Below are 12967 nucleotides of genomic sequence, written 5' to 3' on the forward strand. Positions count from 1 at the left end.
GACTAGCTCTCGTGTTCAGCAAGAGCCATTAGACATTACTTGGGGCCCTGTATTGGTTTTCTCAATTGAGCCATTAGTGTCCAGCATGGTGTGATTTGATCTGAAATGTTGTGGTTCAGTGTAGTGCCAATTTTCTGTCTTTCTTGATTTGTTTGTGAATGCTGTACACTGGAAATGTCCTTACCTAATAGTAGAGCATGCTATATCATCCTCAACGACTCTTATTGTTCAAATACCAGCCACCACCATAAAAAACTACCATAAATAAAGGTCAACTGCACCTTAGACGGAGTCCCAATCAAAATGACCACTTTTTATATTATTGTCCCAGCGCTGGGTTGATCTGTAGGGAGCACATTTATGAGACTTGGGTCCCGCTCAGTTCCCAGTTGCAATTTGAATGCTAGAGTGTGTGTGTGTGCACTATGTGTTGGAGGGTCCTTCACTTCCAGTTTTGTGAAGGTGAAGGTTCCAGGGTTACGTCCCTGCAGAGACAGCTACTCCAGCTGGAGTCAGAGATTGCCATGAAGGCATATGCACATACGGGCTTTAGCAACACCCCTATGAATGTTTTGTTTTATTTGATTGCATCAGTGTGTTCTCCATGATTTGTTCTATGTCAGTGCTCTACAGCAGCTGTGGAAGCACCCCAATAGGTTTTATTCCAGCCTTGGATCTCAACTACTGTAAAGAGATTGAATCTGTCAACAGTTTATTTTACGTAGGCTGCACGCAGTGTTCTTTAGCAGCATACAAGACAGCAGGTAAATAACATTGAACCTGGCTCTTTGCACTTATTGCATGTTATTTCCCAAGTTGTCTTCAGGCTAACTCCCCAGCTGGGCTCCATTGGCCAGCCTGCTGTTAGAGTCAGCAAGGTGGAGAAGATCTTCAGGTTTTTCAATTACCTGCTAGCAGCTGCCCCAGTTTCAGAACAACAGTGCCACAATGCTTACCTTCTGCACTGCACTCTACCCAGCAGAAGCAGTCAGTCACAGTAGCAAGGTAACTACACAGCCAAGTGTTACTAATTACTTGTATACGATTTCTGTTCCAGTTACTGTGGCTGTTCCACTGTAGCTCCATGCTGTGATGTCTAAAGTACACAGGGCTCCCTCGATAGTTTGGAGCCATGGAGAATACACTAGATGTATTCTGCCTTATAATGAGAGTCATGTTTGCAAGGGAAATTATTATGGGGAAAATAGGAGGCATGATAACCAGTTTCACGCTATATAGGATTGTATTATTATGGAAGCACTGTAAATTAGGTCATAATTTGGGCATGCTGTACACACAGTGCATATATATTGACATACTGTATTGTACATACGGGCCCTGGGATTTACATTTTTATTATGGTGGTGCTACCCTTATAGTGTTTTTTTTTTTTTTTTTTAAAGGACAGAATCACAAAACTAACAATTGTCAGAAAAATAACTGCTGGTTTTAAATTAAAATATAATACTAGCGATTCAATCCTACATGTTGTGAAAAAAATAAAAAAATAAAAAAAACTTTTTCTACAGTTGATTTACTGCAGACAACCACAAAGACACAATTTGAGCAAAATAAGTTTCAATGTTACTAAAACATCATGCAGCTTATTTTATTGTAACAGGAATTCACATTGCACTGGTTGTGTTCATTCATTTCAAATAGTGTTACTATAGTTTTTTTCCTGTGTGATGGTATTAATCATACTGGAGCTCCTGTAGTTTATGGTGGTATCTTTGCAAGATTGGAAATATATCGGGTAATTCAACACCCTCTGCTTTCATCTCTAAACTGCTAAAGAATCATGGAAGTCGCTAATCTCACCTCAGTGAATACAAATTCATCAAAACCTGACGCAGTAAACCTGCTCAAAGATCTCAGTCGTCTCGATACCTTTTTAAATTGTTTTTCTGATTGTTACCAAGCCTTTTTTTTTACCAAGGTCCAACATGTCAAAGACCAATCAGAAACAAAAAAAGAATGAGCAGCTTTAATAAAAGCAGAAAGGCAATTTTACGCAAGATTACATCTGCAAAACGTATGTTTCAAAACCATTACGCCAATAGATGCATACTCCTATTGATCAGATATATACTGCTGTCTGCTCCGCACTATGGATTTTCAGAGATGGTTGTCGTAGGTAGTCGTTGAGGCCATCCATAGCATGCTTCTCTTCTCTAGAAAGGTCATTATTCTGTCGCTTTAAGACTCGGTCACGTTTTCTAATCTGACATCAGATGAATGCTACTATTAATAAAACACACTGACACCACAAAGAGCCCCTACTGCAATACATCATCACAGACCCTTCACACAGCTTTTTGAGGTTCCGACTGCATGAAAGTGGAATTCAGTTAATAGATAAGATGCATACACTGATAAATCTTTCCAGGGTCAGGCCCCAGAGAGACAGATAGGTGCTAACAATTGCAATGTACATTTAACCCGGTAGCTGGCTATGCAGTGTTTCAGTTGTTTGTCTTGTTTGGATTCAGAATAGCATTGTATTCATGAAAATACATCATGGATTTATTATTATTATTATTATTATTATTTATTTCTTAGCAGACGCCCTTATCCAGGGCAACTTACAATTGTTACAAGATATCACATTATTTTTACATACAATTACCCATTTATACAGTTTGGTTTTTACTGGAGCAATTTAGGTAAAGTACCTTGCTCAAGGGTACAGCAGCAGTGTCCCCTACCAGGGATTGAACCCACAACTCTCCGGTCAAGAGTCCAGAGCCCTAACCACTACTCCACACTGCTGCCCTACTATTCCACACTGCTGCCCTGTATCGCAACACAATCATTGGATTCGTTAGCATTTTTAGTTGTTTGTGAATTCACATTTAGCAGCCAGGACTGTGGGGAAGCTCGTGGTGCCAGTTTTAGCCACTGCAATTAAATACTGCTTTAGCTTTTCCAGGGTGAGTTCAGTAAAAGAAGTGAACGCAGTAATTCTTCTGGATAATGGTCCTGATTTCAATTCCCAGTTGATTCCCTACAGGGAATCCATTACCAATGCAATGCACACATCTTTAGTGTTACTGAACAGGCTGTAGGGTTTATAACTCAACGCATGGCTTTCCATATCTTCCTGCTTCGTACGTATTCCTGCAATATCTTTTTCAGCATTATTGTTTTGATATTTTTATTAACATATCCATGGTCATAAATCAGTTTTTAGTTATTTTCTTGTTACGTCGGCTATGCCTCGGGTCTTTGAATTCAACCAGTTCAATCAGAAACCTTTCATTGGTTCCCGACTCCTCTCACAAAGTTCAGGATTTTGATTGGTTCATCTGTCCTTCATCTTTGTCACGATCGTACCTGCTCAAATGTGTGTCACGTGTGGGGAGCAGCAGTAATCTTATTTTAAAATTCAGAAATGTATGCAGATGTTTTTCAGCTTGCCTTACACTAAGGGTCCATTGTAGCCACGTTGCCATTGTAGTTCATACGGAACACGGCGAGGAAAAGATGAAAGAGATTTCAACACAACCCACGCATCCACACATCAGAAAGCAGCAAGTCATGCAGTTGTGCAAAGTGGTACCACTTATTTGAAACTGAAAACTCAAGAAGACACCTTTGTTCATAGGTCACATAGGACATTTGTTTTTGATCATCAAATAGGAAAAAAATTAATTAATTTGAATTTGGAGCTGCAGCAGGTACGGGGGTGCAGACAGAAAACAATGGCAAAGTGGGTCACCTAATGTTAACTATGATCATTCTAGTAGGGCCCATGAAAATTATTGAAACGCAACAAACCCTGCTATTTATTTGTATACTCTCCACAAGTAAATGTTAACTTGATAGAGAATGCTATTAAATAGCCATTAGTAGCATGTTGGAAAAGCTTGGCCCGTGCAGATAAAAACAGGGTAATCTGTATCAAAGGCTTTTGTGCAAGAGGGAGGCTGTCAGTTCAAAGAAGTGAATATAATGAGTCCACTTCCCACAGCAATTTAGAATCGCTGCAGCTCCTTATGTGGTGACAATTGCAAGAGCTTTTCCTATCAATGCACTCAGTAGCAAACATGCTCATGTGTTTATCAACAGGAAGCAATACTAGATGAAGTTGTGTTAGCCAGATACTTCATGAAAGTGTGGACTTACCTCTGTATTTATTATTAAAGTAAGAACCCCACAATTCCCTTTTGTCTCCTCCCTGATATATCATTGTCAAATATGCACTCGTGTAGAAATGTCATCACTATCCTACACCTACCGTTTTTAAGCTGAGTGATAAATTGTGCCCATTGTTTTCTATTCTTACGAACACATTTTTGGGGGGTGAAACGCTAATGGGTTTTCAGTAGCCCATTTTGTACTAAAGAAAGTGGCAATCAATCATTCACGTGCGCTTCATTTTTGGTTGAAACCGAATATTTTATTTGTAACCTATGGTTACCTGGTACTATTGCGATTAAGGCAGTTTTCCCTAGGGGGATCTATACAGTATAGACATGAAATATACCAGTAAATCTGTTTCTTTTGTTTTCTATGTGAGCTGCAATGGGAGCATTTCAATTATGTACAGGGGATTCTGCTCTGTAGTGAAGCTGACAGAATTCACAATGTTTTAATGGGATCAAAATGTAAATGCATAGCTTTAGCTGCCACCTACTGCGCATTAGGGGAAGTACTGACTCTACTAATGTTAAAGTGCAGTACATAAGTCCCTTAACCTGTTCTTTTTTCTTTTCTTTTCCAGTGTTCATTATGGCTTCTGGACTTCTGGTGTACCCTTTTGGACTTAACTCTACCTTTGTGAAGTCGTTTTGCGGAAACTCAAGCATCTACTATGCAGGAGAGTGCCAGATTGGTTGGGGATACATGCTAGCCATTGTTGGAGTCATGCTTACACTCTTTTTACCCTTCTTTGCAAAATATGCACCCAAAGAGCACATGTCTCCAACTCCAATCCCCGCCATCTTGTAGTAGAACAGAATGTGGTCTAAACTCTAGGGAAATCAAACATAAAAGCACTTCTTTTTTAGGTGAATGGCTAAAGTAGCTGATCGACCCTTGAAGGATGCAAAGTACACTTACTGTCTTCCTTAAAATAACAATAAGCTATTTCACTGCTTTACTGGCATTTCCACAGCAAAACTGCCTCTTTATTTGCTGATACATTTATTGTTGAAGGAACTACCGGTATATGTCAGTTCTTTAAGATACTGTATTAACAATAAACATCCAATAATAGTACTTAACAGTAAACAAACTAGCCCTTTACCACTATTCATTAAAATATATATATATATATTGAAAGTAACTTACAACATCTGTTTGCTAAAGATTTTAGGGATATGTATGTTTGCAATAGTTATTTCAGGTAAAATATTTTAGTGCTAAACTAAACTAAAATACCACAAATACAAAATAAGTGTAACTCTTTGTTTTTTTTATGTTAATATAGTTACAAATGTAACAATTTTATATAGATTGAAATATCTGCCAAATTCCAGAGAGCTACGCCAATATGACTGTCTCTGAAGCTGTATAGCAAAACATAAATAAATCAATAAAAGATGTTTAATTGTACCAACTAATTCTGTTATCAGGTAGTATGCCATGCAAAATAACAAACAAAAAAATTGCATATTTTAAAATTCTTGTGACTTTTAACAAGTAGCGATTTTGATAATTCCCTCAATATATTCTACAAAAAACAAAATCTAAAACCAGAGATACAAGTTTCTTATTGAGTCGTTCTCTAGTCACAGCCAACACAGTAGTACTGCATGAAGAGAGTGACATTTAATTAGAAAATATCCCCATCTCTGTACAAGAAATTGAGAAAACTCCAGCGTTAATCTGTTAATAGTAATATTGAAATATACAATGAACTTGATATGTATATAGAAGCATGACTTTCAAATGGCAGTGGAATTACTGTACTAGTGTGGAATTTCAATAGCCTGCAGGCTATTTGCAGAGTAAAATATATATATTTTTTGTTTTTAAAAATGCAAGTTGGCGAATACATGTGTTTTACTTCTCAAGTTAAAAAAGGGCATTATTTAAACAACCCTAAATAATTGCATTATTCAGTATAGGTGTTTGTCAGTTATTCAGGTAATCCTTCAACCAGTGTGTCAAAAACCAATTTTTTTCTTAATGTTTCGAACACAATTATTTAGAAGTAGGATGACAAAAGGCAAGTAAATGCATTACTCTGAAAGCAAAAGAAGTTGGGGAAAGTCACTGTACAAATAAATACTGTTGCATCTGTTTGAAAACTTTTTCTCACCTGACCAACTTGTGCCTTTGTAATCTAACTGGAAATCTAACCTTAATGCTGTATCCAGGTTTTCATCAATAACCGCTTCAACGCTGTGTATAATCTTCTGTAAAGTACAGCATTGTTTTTATTTTCCTCTTGATGTTTTGTGATACGTTTTGTAACCGTTTCCTATGATATTATGTGAAAACACCTGCAAAATAAATGAGTTTTGCATCAGAGTACAAATGTTAACCTTAAAATCCAGGGGAAATATTTAGTAATTTATGTCATACTGTTCTAATCTAAGGACCACAGCCAATATTATGCATAAAACATATATACCTGTAAGTTACCTTGATATGTTTTACCTGAATATATTGATGGCAGTACTGCAACTCCTAGTACAGAACTAATTCAGCATATGCAGATCAATGCTGCTGATTTGAAAGTCCCACACTTCTTTAAAACATAAATTTTCTTAACCTGTTAAGTGTCCTATAAACTTATTTGAATGTCAGTTGCTTTGTGAAGCTTTCCTAAGATAGGAAAGGGTTCATCCTTTTAAATACAAACAACATGTCTGTTTTTCCATAACCCACTAAGTCCTTGCAGGTTTTTTTAAGGTTGTAATCATTTATATTATAATGAAGTTTTCATAAGTCAATCTGGGCTGTTTCCTGATACCAGTAGTACCTGTGACTTCAAGTAAGTTGCAGCTGCTTTTGATCTATCTTGATCCATCGAATATGGGGTGTACAGTAATTGGGGAAACACAATGTTGGTGCTCTAGAGTGTCTAAAGGGTTTAAAGGCTCTCCTTATCATGAAGCATATTGCTACCAGTCTGCTACAATGGCATCGGCAGGTTCTGTTGAATCAGAGCAACTGGTATTTGGAATGCCACTATTGTATGCACAAATGTGTATGTGTTCTCCCTATTGAGTTGCATTGTTTAAACCTCCATGCACGTCTCATGCCCATCCCAGGCCACTTGTGAACTCAAGTAGAAGTTTATGAATGTCTGGAGGCACATTGAAGTTTTGGAAACAAAGCAATTTCCAAAAGCTGTTCTTGGAATCATTGTACAAGGATAAAATCTGAGTCTGCAGAGGATACCTTTCAAAACTTTACATGTAAAATACATTAAAACCTACAACATCTTTATTGATATGATCTGGAAATTCCGTAAAGAATTTCATTCTAAATATGTGAGTTGAATGTATATATTTAGAAATTTCAATTTTGTCAGCCACTGTAAAACTATAACTAAAGGTCTTTTATATCTGGTATAGGTTTAACAATTAACAGATTTTTTTTTTTAGCTTATATGTGGTACATTATATGTAAAGTCTTACACTGGTAAATCCCTGTTTTATAGACTGTTGTAGTTTGAAATTTGTTGTATATAAACTGTGCAAGGTATTTTTTTTCATTCTAATTGTATTGGTTTAATTGTAATGTATCCTTTTTTTTACCGTTTTGTCCTTTTTTTGGGTGTGTTTGAAGTTGACTTATTGTACCCTTTACCATGTTAACTGTTTTGCGCATTTAAATTGTTATAATAAAAATTTTAATAAATCTGTTGGTGTATATATCTATATAACACAATAGCAAAATATATATTTATTGTAGAACATGTATATTTTAGAACAACTAAAAAAGTTTTTTATTATTTTAAAACATATACATGGAAAACACTTCCTTTTCACATGTTTTGGTTGGGGAAGAAATGGATTGGAAATTAAATATGTCTCCCAGACCTAAATATTAACATGTGTACTGTTCATGAACAGTAGAACAGAATATATAATATGCCTTTAATGTCACAAAATAGCAGCTTTACAATTTGCATCAGTGTTAGTGAAAACAAACTCAACCTTACATTACAATATATTAATACATGAACTAATAATACCAATTTTAAATTAACAAAAAAAAATTATGCTAAAATGCACATTTTGAAACTGGAATGTCTTAGGGTATGGCTTCTTTACAACACTGCTTATTGCTATCTTACTTGGTGAAGAATCAACTGATATGTCAATATTCTCATAGCAGTTATACAGAATACAGTCATTTGTTAAACTTCATTCAACATTTTTATATACTGTCTCATCTCCATGTCTGAAGCTTTAACCGATTCAGGAAAGTTTCTTTGTTCCAAAGTTGTCGCTGGCCTGACTGAGACACATTTTAGCTGGTTTCTCTTCTTATCATAGTTCCCTACACATCTGTGAACCTGGCCTCTGATTAGTCTCGGAAGTTCACGGTCCTATATAAAACATAGCACAATATATTCATCCACACTGTATCCAATTACAATATGGGCTGTATTTAGTACAAAAAACATTTTATACTTCTGTACTAAAAACGTAACTGATATATATTTCTAGTCTTCTTGTATTTGCTAGAGAACCTTACAGTACATGACATTCAATGACGCTGTGCATAATAAGTAAGACACAATTGGTACAATGGGTATACTTACAGTTTCATAAAAAACACATTGTACAGCATCCATTCCATCTCTTAAAAGAAATGTCTTTGCACCATGACTTCCAGTAGTAACAGCTGAATCTAGTGTAGCTATAAGAGATTTTCACAAGTAAATGACATATTTTTCAATGCAGGGAAACATGTTCATTGGCCAAGTGTTGTTATAAGCATCAGATTAAGGCAGCCACCAACTATAAATTTGAAATCAAACTGCAACCTGGTGTAATTAATAGTATTTAAAAAGAGTGAATATTAAATCATGATGGCAAGCCCTGTATATTAGCTAAACTTAAATTAGGATTACCCTTATTATGAAATGTTGCTTTGATTACTGTTTTCATAGCTACCTACACACAAAGAAATCAGCACCCCCTACTGCCAGACCTATGTTTGACAAGAAACTTTTTACATAGTCTGTGAAAAAAGGTAAAGAACGCACCAGAAACCTCAAACAGGAAAGGAGCACGATCACTGTACTGGCTCCAGTGCTTCATGCCTGCCACTACAGTGGTCACAAGACGCAGAGATTTTTCTTCTGCAGGTTTCATCTTGAATACTGGTGGTTTCTTTAAAGACAAGAACATATCAGTATGAATACTGTAAGTTAACTTTAATGAGTGGTATAACCATTTGATAGACCCAGCACAGTCGCACCAGTACCAGTATAATAGACCCATGTCCATAGCCCCTTATTCTGAGGCACTGAATCAGCCTGCTATCGTATTTGTTAGAAATCGATATTACCAGAAGTTCAAATTGCTTAAATAACATACATTTCTACAAATAATAATTTTAACAATCAACAAAGATATCTACGTACCTTTGGCTGAGGCACATCAAAGCTATTGTTAGGAAACCAGCTCTGACTGTCTTTGTTAAACTGATTGATCTGAGGAGTAGATTTAAAATTCCAGGAAGAGCTCTGCGACTGAACTCCAGTGGTTGAAGAGCTTGATGTGGAAGGTTTGGGCCACTGCATCTTTGGTGACTGGTGAACGGGTTCTGACTGGTTTTGTTGTCTGTGAAAAGATTCTTGGATGTCAGCTTGTCTGTAAGTGCTGGCTGTGTTGACTTTGCTCTGAGCGTTCCCACTAGTTGAAGGAAAACTTCTTTGTTTGGTTTCTTGCCAATTTCCTGAACTGAAAGATTGCTGTCCCATGTTTGATCTGAAATATTAAAAGCTTTTTGATTAATATGTTTTAAAAACAAATCTAGTAAAAACAACCCACTCTACTCTGATTTTAGATACTAGACTGCTGTTTTAAAGTCTCTCAATTATTGTAATTATTAGATTTTATTATTCTGCTGGAAAGAATCCCTCTTTAACAGCCTTCTTAGCTGGGTCAAGCCAGAAGAGGGTAATATATGCACATGGTTGTAATTGCCAATTCTGTATAATAAAGAGTATGTAAAAAAATATAAAAAATCAACATAGAGCTCAGCTGATGATGAGAAGAAGGAAATGGTGTATACTGTGCTTAAAACATTCATTTGGCTCATGCCACTGAAAGCTTATCATAGCTTGGTTACAGGGACACCCTGTGGGCATCAGCAGAATTACTGTTCAGTACACAAAAAAGTAGAAAAGCAAATCATTAATATTAAAAAGATTATTTCAGTAATTCCACATGCTCATGTTATAAAACTATTTGTAGATAAAATGTGCTGTGTTTCAGTGTCTTATGAAAATATACCTGTTTAATAAAGGGTTCAATAATGAACAGCTTAACATACCCAGTGTTTTTAGCTCTACTTGGATGTGCCATTGGTGCAAAGCCTCCTCCTGAACTGCTTGCATTAGACTTCACACTCTGATATCCCTGGTTGGCCCACTGACTGGCCTGTGCAGTACCCACTTGATTGCTTGGTGCATGTGTCTGGTAAAATCCTTTATTACCAAAAGAAAACATAGAAATGATTGTAATATGATACAAAGAAATATGGAATATGTCATTATGTAAAATATTTTAGAAAGGTATTTATTTTGCTTAAATATAAAGACATTTGTGTGTGCATCTAAAGTTTTAAATATACAATATTGGTAAAACTGCAAGTGTATTAATTTTACCTGATGGCCTATATGAAGATTCAAAACCTCGGGCAGATGAATATTCATTGCTGGAATGGAATTCTTTCTCAATAGGATTTGACGTCAATGGTAGTCTGTTTCGTTTCTTCTGATTGAACAACTGTACAGGAAGGCAGCCTAGGATAAAAGGATAAAATACCTCAATAAATAATAATAAAAAAAAACTCTGTATGACCTCATCGATGACCTCATCGATGGTCCTTCTGCTGCATGCCATGCAAAACATCAGTACTTAACTATATAGTAAACTACACAACTAGCACTGGGCAGTACTATTTTTTATATATAATGCTGTTGCTACTGAAGCTGCGAGAACTTGGTTCCTTTTTTTTCGGGTAAAAAAGACTTTGCCTATCATGAGGTTAGTGGTACAACAGCACCATCTAGTGTCAAAGTGTAACATTTTGAGACCAGCATGTTAGGTATCCTATTAAACATGGCATTAAAATGAGTTTGATACAAGTTAGTTTAATACTGTACAGCATTACTATGACGATTCATTACTGCTTTGGACTAAACAGAACATATATACATTAATACATAATAATACATTAAAAGACCTCCCTTTGTCTTGATTTTTAGTTCATCACATTGTCATAGTTTTGTTTTTTTTTGTACATGTAAACTTACAGTTTATTTATACAACTGTTCTCACCTGCCGTTGTCCTTGTTGGATTTTCATTAAAAGTTCGCTTCATTGTATCACCTACCCTTGCCTCTTCTGTGGTTTAACAGATTATACTCTGCTTATAAACAGAACAGAAAGACAGATAACTGCAGAATGTGCTATATATGTTAACCAGGAAGGTACAAACTCAGGTGAGTTTAAATAAGGGATATCAGTTAACAATGGCCCGATTGCACAAACTCCCACTTGGTCATTAAAATAATGAATCTAGTCAGTTCTGAAACCCTCAAACCCTGTTTAACATTTGTATCTTGTTTTTTTTTTTAATTTTTCTTATTATTTCTCGTTTCTTACAATTCCTGCATTTCCTTATTTTGTCCTATTTGACGTTACTTTACCCTCTGGTTATTTTGTCTCTTAATACAATTACGTCTTCTTGTTTGATGGAATCAACTGCTCTCTGCTCATCTGCCCTCTAGTGGAGACTGAACTGTACATTCACTTGAAACGTGCAAAGGAAAGTGCATACTGTACATGTAAAGCAAATGAAAGTACAGCACATTTTAACCTTTCGCACGGGTGTACCAATGAAAGAGGTATTTAGTGTCAAAGAACACTGGTACGAACAAAACACATTTTTATATGCCTCCATTTTTTTTTTTTTTTTAATTTCTTCTTTGCCCTACACTAAATTCCAAATTTCAATACAGTACTGGAGCAGTGCCCTCTAAATTTAACACATTTCATTGGAATTTCGTAAGTCACAAATGATGAGGCAGTTTTATTTTAATACATTGTGTCAAAACATGGCAGGTAATAGTGACGGTTATTTCACAAACAACAGTTCCATGCCCTGACACACTTTGATAGACGACGTTACCCAATGAGAGAGAAATATAAATGCAAAACAATGTAATTTGATCAATTATATGTAAAAAAAACAAAAAAAAAAACATCACAGAAAACTCAATAAACTCACCTTTCTCACCACTCAAATGTATGACTCTCAGGCTTCACACGCTCACGAGATCCATAATTACTAATGCACGTGCAATGACGTCAACAAACGTGTTGACAGTTCTGACTGAATTGGCCGAAAGTTTTCATTCAGCGAAATTTACTGGAAGACTAGGTCGCACATATTATAGAAAATGTACACTATTTGAGTTTTTTTTTTTTTTTTTTTTAAATGTACTGCGTTTTAAAATCTATTTAGTCTAGATTCAGTGCAGTAAATGTTATCACGTGTGTATCATGGCACGCGTGTACGTGAAGTTTACTGTGGATTAGCATGAATACCATGATGAGTTTTGAAATGGCACACTAAACTCCTAATTTATTCTTTGTGGTCAGCTGATGTCAGCCCAGGGTTGGCGACTCACTCCCAAACTTAATGAAAAAAAAAGTATTTTATTATTTTTCCATCGGCAACATAAGCATACACGTGAAAGAACATAATGTGGCAAGAAGGCGTATTACTTTGTGTGCAGGGGTTTGCGATGGCAGAGTTCTGC

At 35.9% G+C, this 12967-nt stretch overlaps 2 protein-coding genes across 2 annotated transcripts in view; one reads left to right on the forward strand and one right to left on the reverse strand.

Annotated features, from left to right (window-relative positions):
* LOC117429248 (LHFPL tetraspan subfamily member 7 protein-like) overlaps nt 1–7806 on the forward strand; it is a 69753-nt gene extending 61947 nt beyond the window's left edge. Inside the window, exon 3 of the mRNA XM_034048550.3 lies at nt 4727–7806. Coding sequence (XP_033904441.2) covers nt 4727–4953 — 227 coding nt within the window. The 3' untranslated portion in view covers nt 4954–7806. The remainder of the gene's footprint in view (nt 1–4726) is intronic.
* Nucleotides 7807–7943: 137 nt separating this feature from the next.
* LOC117429087 (spermatogenesis-associated protein 22-like) lies at nt 7944–12954 on the reverse strand. Its single transcript, XM_058998391.1, has 8 exons — nt 12433–12954; nt 11481–11568; nt 10805–10942; nt 10471–10624; nt 9557–9902; nt 9176–9302; nt 8729–8826; nt 7944–8512 (listed from the first exon to the last, which is right to left on the reverse strand). Exons 2-8 carry the CDS (start codon nt 11521–11523, stop codon nt 8321–8323), a joined length of 1098 nt encoding a protein of 365 aa, XP_058854374.1. The 5' UTR covers nt 11524–11568; nt 12433–12954; the 3' UTR covers nt 7944–8320.
* Nucleotides 12955–12967: the final 13 nt, after the last annotated feature.

The sequence above is a fragment of the Acipenser ruthenus genome, chromosome 24, assembly GCF_902713425.1.
Source record: "Acipenser ruthenus chromosome 24, fAciRut3.2 maternal haplotype, whole genome shotgun sequence".
NCBI classification, from domain to species: domain Eukaryota; kingdom Metazoa; phylum Chordata; class Actinopteri; order Acipenseriformes; family Acipenseridae; genus Acipenser; species Acipenser ruthenus.

Excerpts from the sequence above, each read along its gene's own strand:
- LOC117429087 (XM_058998391.1), bottom strand. The coding sequence starts at position 11,523 with ATGAAGCGAACTTTTAATGAAAATCCAACAAGGACAACGGCAG. Across the intron at positions 10,943-11,480 it reads TCCAACAAGGACAACGGCAG|GCTGCCTTCCTGTACAGTTG; the intron begins GTGAGAACAGTT and ends CTTTTATCCTAG. Across the intron at positions 8,513-8,728 it reads AATGTGTTTTTTATGAAACT|GACCGTGAACTTCCGAGACT; the intron begins GTAAGTATACCC and ends TGTTTTATATAG.